General features: G+C 35.0%; 1 protein-coding gene across 2 annotated transcripts; it reads right to left on the bottom strand.

The window, feature by feature from the left end:
* Window positions 1-831: 831 nt before the first annotated feature.
* On the bottom strand, window positions 832-16,329 carry LOC106713488 (tumor necrosis factor receptor superfamily member wengen). 2 transcript variants are annotated; one of them, XM_045677980.1, is made up of 4 exons: window positions 15,978-16,329; window positions 14,829-15,315; window positions 9,451-9,570; window positions 832-1,014 (listed from the first exon to the last, which is right to left on the bottom strand). In XM_045677980.1, the coding sequence occupies exons 1-4, from the start codon at window positions 15,993-15,995 to the stop codon at window positions 950-952; spliced, it is 690 nt and encodes a 229-aa protein (XP_045533936.1). In that variant the 5' UTR covers window positions 15,996-16,329; the 3' UTR covers window positions 832-949. The 2 variants fall into 2 exon arrangements, with proteins under 2 accessions (XP_045533936.1, XP_045533937.1); XM_045677981.1 differs by having other exon boundaries at window positions 14,829-15,312.
* Window positions 16,330-16,683: the final 354 nt, after the last annotated feature.

Below are 16,683 nucleotides of genomic sequence, written 5' to 3'. Positions count from 1 at the left end.
TGTGTTCATTTAATTAATGTGAAATAGTCTAATCTTGACTCAGAAGTTCTTCCGACTTAATGAAATTTTTAATATAGATTTGTAATTTTATTCTGAAGACCAAGACATCTATGTGATATAACTAAATATTAATGTGCAAACAATGACCATAAATTAAATGAACTTAACCACAACTAAAGTATTGTTTTGTATTCTGAATTATTTGTGTGGCGTCTATTTTTGCAAGATCTTTTTGATGTGAACCTTGTGTTTATAACTTCTGATACTGATTCATGTCAATTTTTGTTAGTAAATTATTATTTTTGAGATATAAGGTACGTTTTTAATGTTAATAATTAGTTTTAATGTAATTTAATATAATCGATATTTTTCTCCAATTTGCTAATGGAGGGTAAGTACGAATACCTTTTTTGGTGAATTAAATATTTAAAAATATATGTTTTTTTCTTTAACCTTCACATTATCGTGTATTAGAATGAACGGAATGATTATTTTTCTAGACAGGGGAAGAATGAAAAATACGAATGCATGATTTTTTTACTAGCCTTACACTATTCCTAAATGTGCCTATCCTTTATTGTGTGGTACAGTGTGAAAGCGGCCAGGTGCGCTCGTGTGACGGTTACATATGGCTTCCTTTCGCATAGCTCATGATAATTTATAGGAATATCAGCCTTATGTCGTAGGTGTTATAGTTGTTTATTTATTCATTCGCTGCAAGGAAGAGATAGGCTAGTCGCAGTGAAATCTATTTGGAGAGTGTCCGCGACCCGCCCCAGAATGCCGGCCGCCGTGCGCTGTACGGAATTAATGTAAATAAAATGAGTTTCAGACGTTTCGTATGATTTGTATATTTCTGATAAGAAAATAGTTTTCTCTTTTTATAATTGAATCGTTTGAGTTGCGAGGTTTTCTATCTATTTGTACTGTAGTGTCGGTGGGCCGTCGGCTAAGACGCGGGCTTCTCTTGCGTATACACGTTGCCAACGAGTCCTTTCTTCGTCATATCTGTACCTGAAATTAAAACAAAAATTTAATTTGAATTTATGAACCTTACATCATATAATTAATCTTAAATGCTAATTAGAACAGGACCATAGGATGGCCACTAAGATATCAATGAAGTTGGCTTAAAAGGACAACCACAACAAAGTTCAACTCCCACATAGGCTATTTATGCAGTTTCAGTTTCAGTACTAATGAAATAGACATACCGTCTGAAAACAAGCGTAAACTCAGAAGGTATAAAACTTTCTAATGTAATTTCTATGTATCATTACGAACTTAGCATTACCAAATAACACGATTCCTAATTTTATAATTGAATTCTAGTTCCTATTATAGTGATGTTTTTATGTAAAGGTATGTAGGCTCCGGTCCTAAAATGAAATTCTAATTTAAAATTAGAAACCTTAAAAGGTTGAATATAATTCTTGTGTTATATAAAAGTTGCAAGCCTGTCATAATTTGCGACACAAAAAATTCTAAACGCGTTAAGCCAATGCTAATTGCGGTTTGCACCAACCGCATTTGAATTTACGGCTTGCGCGCGCGCACGCGGAATTTTAAACGGTCACCAGCTGCCGATATACTGTTGCCAGCTATTAAATTGCGGAAATTAAAATTCCCTTGTAGCTTTTATATTTAGCCTATTAAAATTTACACTCTTATATTTCGAATATCCCTAATAAAAATGAAAACTTTTTATTACGTAGTACTTTTTGCTTTATAAGATTCAATTATTTTTTTGAGTGGGAGGCGCTTAACCTACTAAAATGTTTACGTTTTCAATATAGAGGAATTTACGATCTTAAAAAGATATTCAATAAAATTTCACGATGATAGCTTTTTGGCATAACATTAATAAGTCGAGCTTTTATGAGTACACCGCAGAACTATCAATTTCGAAATCAACTTCTGTTGAGAATAATAATTTTATTTTAGGCAACAAAACTCACATCAATGACCAGACTTGAGAATGTTTTTGAAATCATCATTTTTATAGTGGTATATCCATTTTATGAGTTAAAATTTTAGTAGTAAAGAACTCAAATAACTTAATGTTTTTCCATAACGCAGATGTTATGGAAAAACGACCAACGAAATGAACTCAGCGTCAGTATGAACTAAGTTACGATCTTAATAGCTTAATATTTGGCAGAGAAACGTGCGAATCTATTTCTGATATCAATAAAACGTGTGTTTAATTGACGTGGGGGCAGTGTTTATAAACAGGCGCTGGTGTGGCACGGCGACGAGCGGAACTATTTTAGCTAGTTTTCCAGGAAGCGCCCTAACCAAACAAACCGCATATACTATTTTCATATTTAACCTTCAAGCGCTCGCCAATCCTCCGTTAAGTCTAGTGTGCGAGACGGATCTTACATAATACATACACACATATATGTGTAGAATGTATATGCGTAATTGTAAAGAAAAAAAATTGTTGCCAGTTCAAAAAATTCTAGAATTTAGAAGTGTTATAAGATACACGTTGAGGTAATAATTAGAGATTATAATGCGATTTCTCTATGTCTCTAACCTTACTGCCATCTAAGAATATCTAAGAATTTATATTTAAAAAACTTCATAACTTTTTATAAACTTTTTTAAATATAAATTCTGAAAACGACTGTAAACTCCCTAACCGTCTATCATCTAACAAAATGCGTGAGTTACGAGAATATACTAACAGGACATGAATTTTGATCCGATTTTAAAGAAACTTTTATTTCAATATAAAAAATAAAAGCAAATTATCACCAACACGTAAGTTTATCAAAGCCGCACACAGTAGTTTATTTTATTGTATTGTTTGGCATTGGTCATACTCGTTGCTGGCAGTCGGGGACGTCGCGTAAACACAATAAATCATCCGGCGAGAGCGACAAGGGCCGAACCTAATTGGGAGACATACTAACGTACGCTGCTCATGATTGGCTTCAAGGGCCATAAAGATCGTTGCGAAAGCGCTCATTCGATTAATGACTTTCATTCATCTGGTATGATTTAATGATATAAAAAAATACATGGCGACTTCAGTAACAACTTGATTCTAAGGATGATTTTATATAAAATCGTTTATGTCCATTGTATGAAGCCTTACATTTTTAGATCGATTAGTTAAAACTTATTTTATTAGCATACGAGATATAACATTCTGAAGTGACAATATCAAATTGTGAATTATTAACAAGTTTGTTTCATATTATGTTTATCGATATCACAGATAAAGGCGCGGCAATGTTAGGGCATGCATTAAGGCCGGTACCTATTAAGTCGGTTTCCTCACGTCACGATGAATGATGATCATGTCACGACCGACAATGCGCTGTTGTTTTGTTTGTCCTCCGACTAAACATATTCCTTAACACGAGTTCATGTATTGATGAATATCATTTATACATGTTTCTATTGTTAAAAGATGCAAGTAAAACATGTTGCAAATATATGTAGTATGATGTCTATGGACGAGAAAATATACTTCTTAACTTGTTAAACCATAGAACTAGTTAGACTAGAGTGTTTAAGAATAGCCGCAATAAAGCGGTTACCCATTCTGCAGTCGTGTAATTTTATTCAAACTACAAAGACCGTTTAAGCTTTACGACGAACGATGGACGTTAGCGTTACGACATTAAATATACGAAGAATGCCGTATATATCTCTAACTCTACTAGATATATATGTACATTCCTTTACGCTTTAAAGAGTCTAAATATTTGAAAGGGTAGAAGGATTTCCTCCAGTACCAAGAACGAGAAACAAAATTCCAAGATCAAAATATCGTCAATGTCGGTCCAGACGATTAGGCTACTTACATTCCCGTGAAAAACATTAACCATAATGTAACTCGGGTGTAAATGTGTAGTCAACAAAGTTCAATAGACGATAATCTATATGCAAAATGGTCACGTTGTCCGTGAGTTTTATTCCAGAGATCTCGGTAGCGAGCGGCGGGCATCTACCCTCAGACCGCAGATAGTCGAGTTAGCGTCGTACGTGTTCTGCGAGCCAACTGGTTCCACTACGATATAGTAACTCGCCTATTATGGTACCTACCTGTTATATGCCGATTTTATTGATTTTTCAACGAGATTCCTTTTTATTCGTACAAATATTTTTATTTTAGACAGAAAGACGAAAAATATATTTTAATTCGGAACGTAGAATATTTAATTTTGTGTTATGTGTAGAAAAAGTATATTGTACACTAAAAAGGAAAGTTTATGAATAAATTTAAAAGATTTTAAGTTTTATTCCTTTCAGGAAGAAATAGATTATTGAATAATACAATTTTAGCTTCGAGTTTAAATAGCATGTACTTTGAAAAGTAAAAATTGCGTATTTAATGTAAATATTTGATAACAATAAGTGTGTGGGCAACCAACAATTACCGGCAATGGTTCCGCCACGCGCATGTCAAGTGGCTTGCCATAAACTCCGCAAGCAACTTCCGGAGCCCCCAAAGGAAAGGAAATTCACTACAAAATTTGCAATTCAGCACACGATCGAGATAGAGCGCACTCCGCCTTTTCTCACCACATTTGTGTATTGTTTGTTGTCAAATGCTAATGTTTCTTTTTTACAGACAGAGACGGTGGGTGGTTTAACCTATCAAAGTACTTTTATTGCAACAAAGATGACAGTAGACACATAAAATAACTTGTCATAGCATATAATTTGTGGAAAAAGTTTCTTGATATTTTAGTGAAGTCGTCTGCTTCGGAATTCTGGAAGTGTTTTATTTAGCTTTTCATCGCTATAAAAAGAAATTCTTCTGTATAAAAGATTTTCTCACCACCAGACCCTAAGATTAAAGAACGAAGAGACTTGTTGGTAGAGGTTCTAAAAGTGTAAAAATGTCCGATAGCGCACAAAAATCCACAAGTTCCAGATATGACAAATACGCTATGACATTTTAAATGTTAAATCAAATACCTGTCATTTATGTCAGCAGCGTCATAGAAAACTTTTCGGGCCGGTCTCACCATTTAATATTGTACTATATTAAGTATAGGTTAAACCGCCGAAAAAGCTGAATGATTACAAATACAATAGGCGTAAGTTTGGATCGAGCTTCGCATTGCGGTGCTCCTCTGAAATGTTTTTCTGGCGTGTTAATGAGTTGTTCGTTATACACGTTAGTTATTTTTACTCCAGAGTCGTGAACGGGGAACTTTCGACGTGAATAATAAAACGTCTTCAAAGTACGCCGCGTGATGTAAAGAAATAATGGGATTGTTTGAAGCAAAAACACTGATAATGCGCAGCATGAATGAGCTTAAACCGTAAACAATGTTCGTGTTGTTATATTTATTTTTAGTTTCATCCTTTGATTTGTGGACTTAGTAAAATATTTACGCAATAATTTTTGTGTTACAAAAACGAATAAACCATAGAGACGTAAATGAAATAGAATCATACATTTCTGCGAGTGTTTCGCTTTATGTTTAGAAACCATTTGGATTTGTAAAGTAGTGGTCCTGCGTGGGCGCCCCTGCTCAGATGCAAATTGTTTTTTATAAACATTGTAGCTATGCAGTGAGGTTCGTACGTCATCGGGGCCGCTTACGTTTTATGATATTTCAATAAATCATTCAACGCTATGCTTGTATCGGCGGTCTATTATCGACAAACATCGGGAAGGGATGCTTTCGGATCGTTTCCTGACAGACGAGAAATGGGGCCGGTCGTGGCTCGTGACGCATGTTTTCACCTCTCTACATCCGTTCATATTTATAAAACGGAGATTTTTTTACGTATCCCTTTAATTAAAACTAGACAGTCGAAACATGTTGCTTCCTTTACTTTCTTTGAATCGTTTAGGGACGGAACTAAATTATAAAGAATTTATTTCCCGTACACTAAATAGTTATAAATGTACAACATTCATAAAATACCTTAATGGCTCTATAAAACTGTTGGAAACTGTTCATATTATTTCAGTTAAAAAAACATAAAACAAATGAATAGTTAGTATTTTTTTCAATATTAAGATAGATATATAAAATGCAATACTCTTTCTAAAAATACTTGAATTCAAGCTCAAATTGAGAATACGAGAGAAATTCATGAGCTCATCTCATTGAATTTATTTGAAAGCACGACTCATATATTTAAATTCGATTAGTTCCATTAGATATGTTTACGTTATAGTGAAGGATAAATCGTATAAATTATCTGTAAAATTTGGCAGCGCATCATAGACAATGATAAGTTTTCTTTCAGACGGTGATTTAAAAATACTCTGAGTTTTAGCGGATGTTACTATTTCAGCTTTAGACGCGCAGACAGACGCTCAGCAAAAACATAATTGCACACGTCTCGTTTCTTTTAAACCGTACATATTATAATTCTCAAGATTGTTCTGATTTCTAACACTCATTTAAAAACTAAAATATAGGAATCATTTTATATTTTATGTGATTAATTTTGTTGGTTACCTATTGCAATATATTCGGCGCTAATTCCTAGCTTGTTCCACATTTGAAATTTGTTCTTTCTATACCTATGTATTATATGTATATTGGGATAAACAACGGATTAAAAGAATATAAAAATGGTTAAGTAAAGATTATAAAAAATGAGAATGTATTGATTAATTATAAACAAATAAAAAACGGTAAAGTGAAGCGGGTCAACAAACGAGTAACTAAATCAGGACAAGCGGGAGAACGCGGCATGGTAACGAAATAAATCAAATGATTAATAACCAATATATACCAACTAGTATGAATAAAGGATAGATTAGGGGATTCAAAAAGAGATCTCTCGTTTTCCGCCCTCACTCCTCCTTATCTCACCGACCAAGGGAGTTATTGCTCCCCCAAAATCATGAGAAGTCAAGATTTTATGCGTTATAAATTGTAGTTGTATCCCTTGCACATAATATTCTCGATCCGTAACTGTATTGTTTACTTCACAGAGGCGTATGCAAACGTCAACTTTATCATAAAAGTTCATCAACCGTTTAAATAGTGTAACCGATGAGTTTATTTATTATAAATTGTTGTCAAAAAATCAAAGTGAGCAGGAAGTTATAGGCTTCCTCGACCGAAGGCGGTGGGAGGCAGCCGGCGGGCAAATGAAACCTCGGGAGCGGAAGTAGCCGGGGACAAGCTAGCATTACAAATGACGCCGTAATGGATGCACGTGCGTAAGGGTGCGTTTACACTGCGCCCTGCACACAGGCTCCAGGACTATCTTTGAATAATGCTTATACTTTAACATATGTAAATATAGGTTAATTTCTATGCAATACGCGTTTAATATTAAGTTATAATTTTGTATCTGGCATTGTGTTTATTTATATTTATACTTAGTATTAACTTACGTAGTAATTTTTACTACACTTCTAAATTCAAATTTAATAAAAAGGGGATTTTAACGCTACAGTAAGAGAGAAAAATACGTTTAAAAACGCTTTATAATTTAAAAGTCTACGTAATCCTAGTTAATTATTAATGATCGCTTCAATGATATTGGTTCAATGATCATTTGCCGGATGCGAGGTCCGGGTCAATCCTCCTAAAAGCGAATTGATTCTGTAATCGATTCGCCGCGCATTATCTGCACATCGAGACGGGGAATGTTATTTTAAGATTGTGGCGCATTTCTCTCAACTTCCTACTAAATATATGCTATGGAAGAACTAACCAGACGTTTTTGATAACAGTATTACATATTAATTTCTGGTTACTATTGAAGTTATTACTAGAATTTATTTTTTAGGACACCAAGTTATTTACAGGATTAAATTTTAGTTTTTTTTTTTAATTTTGAAACCTTACATTATGTATCATTCGCATACAGCTTCAGATACCAATTTTGATATAAATTCTACATTCAAAGATCTCTATTAATTTTAATGATGTTTTGTATAAAAGTTTTGTGTATTTAATTATTTGACTGACCGTTGGTTTCTGACCAAAATCTCTGTATAAAACATATCGTCATCCCTATCATTATCATTGTCAAAACAGAGATGGCAATATGTTTTAAACAGAGCTTTTGGTTTCTGAAGCCCAAGATAAGAGATTGTTAGTGGTTAACTTTTAAAGGCACGAAGATTTTAAATTCACGCATTCGGAAACGTTTATACATTTGTGTCTTCTAAATCAAGTAACGATGAGGTTAATAGAAAATTTCATTATGATTTTTAAATTTAGTCATAAAAAAAATTAAAAATTCCTTCCACAGATTATATCTCCTGTTAACAGAAATACACATCGAAAGACTACGGAGTACTGAGCCAAATAAGGATTTCTTATATTTTGTATTGTTTATTCATTTACTATGTACGTTACGTGACACGATTTAATAGATATTTACTAGCAGCAGCTGAGCTATCAAACTTCTAATTGAAATTTTACCCACGATTTATTAAAGTTTCATTCTTGGCAACAATAAAAGTCTTATTAAAGTAACATATTGTATATAGAATTAACACGTGGTAAAGTTTATAGTTTTGTATAATGCAGGTAGAGACATCTTAACAATGTTCTACAATACAATATATTTACTTGGCTTTGATACAAACACTTTTAATTTACTTGCAAAAATTAAATCAAATTACATATATTTAATTTATCAAGCTTTAAGACTTCACGTGAACTATTATATATCGATTATATCTAGATCTTTTTCATTATTTAAATAAAAAACGATAGAAAATACACTCTTTAGCCAGCATTGTTTCACAATCAGAGTCAGCAGATTTAGTACGAGAAATCTACACTAAGTCTGCTTAAGTAACCACTAACTAGTGTAGCAGATAGTGTTCAAGAGTTCAAGACAAAATAAATGACATAGATATTTTTTTTAAATTGACAGACACCGCTTTATTCATCAAGACAGATGTATTATTGTTATATTTGTTCCCAGTTAGGAGCAGCAATGACCTTGAGTATGTCCTTTGGTATCGGACGCTTTGGATCGCGTACCGTATAAGTTAATCCGACCACACGTCTAAATGATGACCATTTATTAAGTGGGTGAAGGTTACTTTATACATTTTTATCTTGTTATTAAAAGAGTACAAATCATATTTTTATCTCTGTTTTTCACAGAGAAGAACTAAGAAATTTTAAGTTTGATAGAAGATTTTTTTTACCAAGTGTTATCGCAGGTATGCCATGATCGTAAATTAATAAATTATTTACATAATAAATTTTGACGAGTGATCAAAGAATAACATGGTAGAACGTGGTAGCATAAGATAAGTAGCATCTTATGCTACTATCGTTATACAACAAAATATATAACAAATAGACGTACAAAATATATAATGACACACAGCACAAAATGTATCAAGATACCGGTGGGTGTCCGATGTTAAAAAAATTGTAGGTACAATATATGGTCATCCCTTTCACTCCCTGTGAAAAAACTGAGATAACAAAATGTTCTAATACAAGTGTTTCGGCAATGTAATTTGAAGGGACTTACCTAAAAGTGCGTCTTTGGCGACGTTAATATTGCAGTAGATGTGGTCAGCGGGCAACGCCGGCTCTGCCGGGCTTTCACCCGCTTCCATTAGCTTCAGCTTTGCTGACAAGTCTTGCACATCTGCAAACAAAAGTTTCACATTGTAATTACGACTTATGTGTCCAGGAATTTAATTAGCCATCCCTGCAAGCGTGAATATAGCATGCATATCTACAGGTACGCTTAATAATGTTTATGGTATGCCCAATTGGCAATATCTCTTGCCGCAGCTGCTCAACGAACTAGAAAGCGATGTGCTTGACTAAATCGTTAAAAAGCCAACAAAAGTAAAGGACGTCTGTAATATTGTTAATTTGTTGATGTTATAAACTTAGCGACCAGTGAATACACTTAAACCCTGTGGGTTTTTGTACTGGGTTTTTGTACTAACTGGGATATGACAAAAATCATCGATGTCAACAATGCAAATGTATTAATAACAAGAAAAGAACTATTAAAATGATAAGTGTTTACAAAAACATGGCAATGACCTCAAACAATACTCAGTGCGATGTAGATCATGTTAATATTTAAAGAGCCTACTGATAAATTAACTATATTGTATAACAAACTAGCTTTTACCCGCGACTCCGTCCGCGCGGAATAAAAAATAGAAAACGGGGTAAAAATTATCCTATGTCCGTTTCCTGGTTCTAAGCTACCTGCCCACAAATTTTCAGTCAAATCGATTCAGCCGTTCTTGAGTTATAAATAGTGTAACTAACACGACTTTCTTTTATATATATAGATATATAGATATTACTACTATGACTGTTACACATGATATAAAGGTTTTGACATAATTTATAGATTGCTCAGTAACTTATTTTTATGTAAAATTTCTTATTGCATTTGAATTTAATAAAAGTAATAAAAATTAATAGAATACATTTGTTACTATTGGGTAGTGCGGCTTTTCATATGAAATAAATTATTGTGATCAGTTTTGTAGATCCACAGAACAAACGTTTCTTTTTTTTTTAATTGACAATCGCTTTCATTATCTTTGCCATCACGGTTGCCAAACTACAAACCGACTGACTTTTTTGATTAGGTCTTAAAGTAAACAAACAATACCTGTACAACGTCCGTTAAGCTATGTAACAATGCTATTCAAATTTGGTGTGAACGAATACAAAATAAAACCGTTAACTATTGTTAGGCGGTGGTCGGGTTGGGTCAGAATTAGTAGCGCACATGTACAAACAGACCGGCATTGTTTACGTGAACTGACGCGCCGGCGCAGCTCGCCCGAAGTCGCCAACCTACATTAAGTGTCACACGAGGACACAATAGTGAAGCAGACTAGTGGAACAGAACAGTACAACTATTGCTTGAACACACAACACGACCCGTAGAATTCGCCCTGACAATATGAGTAAAAGTGTCACGGACGGCAGTAGTTCTACGGAGAGACAGAACAATACTGGTATGACAGAAATGCTTGGTTTACGTTATACCAGTATAGTACGACAGTAGCGGCATAATGTAAACACTAATAGCGCCAGCGAGCCTATACAGTCCATGTCAGGCCAACGCTACTATCTACTGTACTGGCATAAACTACTGGTTAATGTAAATTGTAAACTGTGTGCGTTCAAACAATAGCTGTAGGTATTGCTCTGTTCTACTGCTCTACCTCAATGTTCATCCCTTGTGTGAAGTTAGGATTAGTTTAATAATTTCAATATGTGTGCTAGGTACCGTTATACTACGAAAACTCTCAAAATAGGAATCGTGTTCTCAAAGAATATTACTATGTTTTAAGAAACATAGTCAGTCAAACAAGAAATTGAATTTATTTTGGTTTTGACGTATAAAACTGAATTATAACATTTCGTCCTACCTTCACAAAGATATTTTTATTTTCAGCTTGCATTAAAAAGTTCGTATCAAAGCGTGAAAGTTTCTTAATTTCGTTCAGAAGTTTTCTTAACGATGCCGAAGTCCTCATTAAAACCCATTAACTTGTTTCAGAACTTTATTGTAACGAGCCGAGACTCTTTTATGTTATTTATAGAAATATGTTTATGTAACAATCATAGACATCTTCGAGACATATTTTATAAGGTATTTATCTTAGTTCTATTAAAAAAAAAATAACATGTATTTTGTAAAAAGTACATAGACTAAGCTTTATGTTTGCTTGGTCATTTGATGCACAAAAATAATTCTTACAGCATCTGTGACTATAAGACATCTTATAACTATAAGCTGTCACCCGCGACTCCGTCTGCGCGGAGTTGAAAAAAAGGAATTAAAATACGTAATTAGTAACATATTTGTTCTTCCAAACTATGTTCTATATCTATGCCAAATTTCAGCGAAATCCGTTCATCTGTTCTGAAGATACCTAATAACAAACATCCTTCCATCCATCTAAACATTCGCATTTATAACATTAGTAAGATGTATTCCATAGTTTGACCTTAAGTCAAGTTAAGAAACATTTTTCGTTAATATCAACAACTTGTGAAACTTTCCAGAATCGAAAATATCAACACTTAATTTGTTGTTGCCTTGTTATGGTAACCCTGAATATGTTTTGAAAGATTTTCTGAAAAACGTTTTCGCCTGCGATTAGTTTTCACTGATCGTTAACAGGTTATGTAAACAGTCTCGCCAGTGAAATGGAACGTATTCTGCTCTATATAATCAAGGCGATGAACTCACCGCTTCCAAGTAATAATCGTCTGGAATATTTTTACGCAGAATTCAGTCTATCCCTCTAGTAAAATGTATCATTTAAATGTACTAAAATGAGAAACGTGCAATTTATGAGACAGTTAAGATTTAATTGATGTTAATCGAACCGTTAACTTGTAATACATTCTATTGTTCGTTGGTTACTAATCAATCAGTACGGTCTAGTTTATAACGGTCAATGGATCTAGTATAGCGTACAGAACAGGCACAGCCAATAGATGTCACCTTGAACGGACGAACTGTTGACCTGACAGACGCGACAATAGACAAGACGCAGGCTTCCGATTCGAATTGTGGCAAATACCACAATGGATTGCTATAATTATAAAATAAAAAAAGGAACCGAAAACGGATCCCAAAGTTTGCTACAAGTTAGATTTCATTTCGTACTGTAATCAATTTAAATACATACTAGTTTCAAATCAAAATTGTGTTCGCTTTTGCGACAGAAGCTTTAAATTACAGATTTAATATTTTTCCTATATTGATTGATTTTATATTCTAATGTCGATATGGAGACGAGAAGTAAACCAAACAGAATTACGTTGTAAAAATTGGCTATGCTCCATCGAACCGTGTACTGGCCATTAATGTGGGCGTCGATACATTAAGAACTTGAAAACTGCTTAAATTTACGATACACCCAAATACGTTCACTCGAATATTAGTATTTTGTAAGGCAACGCTAAAAAGTTACAACCATACAAAGTTCACTTTGCCTACGCCTTCCCCTCCCCTCATGTAGTAAAACCTTTTACAGAAAGATATGAGTATTTGCACAGAGATACAACGATGTCTAATAGACAATTTGTCCTATTCTATGAAAAGAGTTACGAACATCTCTTAAGAGATCCCATGAACTTATTAATATAAGAAGTCTAACTACGATACTAAAGTTACATTATCAATCAGTATGAGAAATCTACACTAAGTGCCTGTTTACTTCAGCGTTAAATCTCAGAGTGTGAATCTCAACAAAATATCAATTGCTGCTGTACAATAATGATGAGTTGTATATTCTGGACGTTTGATTAGACGACCTCCACGGTTTGTGTACATTAATGCGTGTAGGTAGAGCACGACTCCACGCAACTGACACGTAACTTGAATAACAACTACACGGACTAACGATTATCCCATCTACCCACGAGGACATTTACATCATTGTTGTGGATTGTAGAGCTTATAATGTTAACGTGAAATTTAACTAATATTATAAACTAGCTTTTACCCGCGACTCCGTCCGCGCGGAATAAAAAATAGAAAACGGGGTAAAAGTTATCCTATGTCCGTTTCCTGGTTCTAAGCTACCTGCCCACCAATTTTCAGTCGAATCCATTCAGCCGTTCTTGAGTTATAAATAGTGTAACTAACACGACTTTCTTTTATATATATAAAGATGTGAATCTTTGGATGTATTAATGGATGTTTGTTAGAAGGTATCTCCAGAACGGCTTTATGGATCTCGCTTAAATTTGGGCATAGATATAGAACATAGTATGGAAGAACAGATACGACACTGATTGAGTATTTTTTTCAATTCCGCGCAGACAGAGTCGCGGGCGACTGCTAGTATTAATTTTTTTTTGAAGCTTGGGCTTTTGAAGAAAAAATACCAATCGAATTGAGAACCTCATCCTTTTTGAAGTCGATCCTAATTGAGTGTAATTACTAACACTAAGTTGCACTGTACCCCACAGTTTTCTTAAACTCTTATTCGACAAACAGTTTATTTGTTTTAGTTGTTGATGTTGATCGTAAAATTCCACAGCAAAAACATTTTCATTAAAGCATATTGTTATCTCTTTTTCATCTAGGAGATTGAAAAGGATGACGACATGTTATACAAGTGTGTCGACATTGGAAACCGACAGACATCTAGTGTGTTTTATAAACGATGCCATCGTTAGTACATGTTATAATATTACGTGATAAGAATAGAGACGATTGGATTTTATTTCAAGAATGCGGTACTCTGATTAAAATTCAGCATAAAATAAACTGGTTACATTTTTGCAAGAATCTTTTTCCTAGATTTATTTTTGAATTACAAGTTCAAAAAGGGTAATATCAGTTTCTAACAACTGCAACGAGAGCAAGCTTGAATGATAATGTTTTAAGGTAATATTTTGTTTTCATTCAAGTTCTTAGGCGCGAGTCCGTATGATCTTGCAATTATACCTGCGTAGTAAGTTAACACCTTCACGTCGGAATTATCAAAGTTCTAATTACCTAGATAAAAAAGCATGGATACATGTTGTACGCATCACCAGTCTGTTTACAGGATGTGGATATCCTAAAACACTTTCATTCAAAGTGGGCCATTATTGGATGTGAATCTGTAGTGGTAATATTACTCTTACTAATATTATAAATGGGACAGTTTGGATGGATGTATGATAGAAGATACCTCCAGAATGATTCAACGGATCTCGATATAACTTAGTACAGATGTAGAAGACAGACATAGCTTGAAAGAACACACGGATACTTAGTAACTTTTTTAATATCGCATGGACGTAGTTGCGTATGATAGTTAGTTTAGTTAGTTAATATTAGGAGTTGTTTGCCTCCTTATACATTGAATACTACTACTTAAGCAATACTGAAATTGATATAAAATCTTAACTCACCAGACTTGAGCGCTTGCTTGAGAACCTTCCACTGCCTGGCGTGGTAAAGCGACAGTATTAACACCACCGCAAAAAACACCACACAGCCACTCACTGCGAGCGTCAACGTAGACGTCTGCACATCCCATTCTATCACATCGTCACTTTTATCCGTCACTTCGTCGCTATAGTCTGAATACTCGTAGTATTCGTAATCACTGGACTGTTCACTGTGGCGGCTGTCGTTCTTCCTGCGCGGGCGGACGTTGAAGGGGAAGATGCGAACCTCGTAGAGCGGCTGGCAGACGGTGTCGCGGTGCACCTCGCAGGGGTACTTGACGGCGAGGCGGGCGGGGTCGCAGCGTGTGCAGGGCAAGCAGGCGCCGCGCCGCCGGTGCCACCAGCTGCGCCCGCGCTCGCATGGCCCCGACCCCGCACCCGCCGCCGCGCTGCACAGCGCCACCGCAATAACCAGTAGGCATGCGCGGATGTCTCCTCGCATCACCTGCTATACAAAAGCACATAAGATAACAGCACCCTTCTAATACTTTTTCATACAGGCCTGTTCTCGTACCTGCTGATCATTGGAGGGTAACTATAGATCGAAGTTCAGTTGGAGTGGAATCTATACAAGTCTGAGTCTAGTAGAGCCCTTCTAAACAAATGAATGTCGCGTGTGAATTAGGACATGAACGGCGTCCTATCAGAGCAACTAGTTTTATTTAGACCTCCTTAATCTGTTGTCCTATTAGTGGTAGAGTGTGACAATTCCAAGAATGAGAACGACCCTATTAGTAAATAATTTACTATGACAACTTCGCCGGGTATCCTTGTCTACGTACATTTATAAGTTCAGGTAAGCATATAGCGAGTTATGCATTTTGTTGAACCAATCAATTTGTGTACAAAATATTATCTACCTGAATACCTGCGCTCAGGAATTAATGACGTTATAAACCAAAAGGCAATGCTGAGGTGCCAGCAATTTCTAACCACTTAGATGCTCGAAAGCAATAACTGGAACTTACCTTTTCATTTATATTTTAAACTTAGCAAATTTTCTTTGAGAGTGCTAGATGGACGTTTCGTACTAGTTTTATGCAAATTATGTTCTGTGGGTAGGCACCAACTTAAATTAATTACAATGACATAAAATAAAATAAAAATTACCTTAATGCTTAACTTCATTAATGCGGTCTAAGTATTCACAAAGGACCACATCTCAATAATTATTGGAAGAACTTTCACCAATTTCACATTATTCATTAGATAACGTTTCTCAATAAAGTTTACAGAATCATGTAACAAAATCCATGTAGGTAGTCGTATCAAATGGTAAATCCTTGAACAAATATGAATGGACGTAAACAATTCTATGTTTTTTCTGTACCAACGACAGAACGAAAAAACGAGCTACTCGAATGCACTTTCGACACGGTATAAGTCCGTTTGGCGTCTGGCGTCTGGCGCGAATACGACGCGAGGCCTGGCGCGGCGTTGTCGGGTGATAGGCGACGGGCGTCGCGAGCACGCAAGTCTATGACACGGTAATAATAATACCGTGAGTGAGAGAGATACAGTTATACACAATTCCTGTGACGTGACAAAGACAGGGATAACTATCTTCCGTCCCTTTCTGCGTACCAGGGTTTGGGCTTTGTTTGGAACAAAGGTTGTCCCCTACAAACAACCTAGGTTGTCCCTAACAAAGTTTGACATTCGTGCTATTTTTCGAAAATTGTGAGTACTTAGTGGCTGTAATTGTGCAAAAATATTTTGATATTACAGTTTTAGTAAGGTAAAGTTTATAAAACATGGTATACTGCTGTATCGTCGGTTGTAAAAGCCGTAGTGAGCGAAAAGAGAAAAACATAAC

The sequence above is a fragment of the Papilio machaon genome, chromosome 5 (genome assembly GCF_912999745.1).
Source record: "Papilio machaon chromosome 5, ilPapMach1.1, whole genome shotgun sequence".
In the NCBI taxonomy this organism is placed as follows: Eukaryota; Metazoa; Arthropoda; class Insecta; order Lepidoptera; family Papilionidae; genus Papilio; species Papilio machaon.
This window is presented reverse-complemented; position numbering and strand designations above follow the sequence as displayed.

Coding starts and splice junctions, on each gene's coding strand:
- LOC106713488 (XM_045677980.1), bottom strand. Junction 9,571..14,828: donor CAAGCAAGCGCTCAAGTCTG/GTGAGTTAAGAT, acceptor TTTTGTTTGCAG/ATGTGCAAGACTTGTCAGCA. Junction 1,015..9,450: donor CGCCAAAGACGCACTTTTAG/GTAAGTCCCTTC, acceptor TTTTAATTTCAG/GTACAGATATGACGAAGAAA.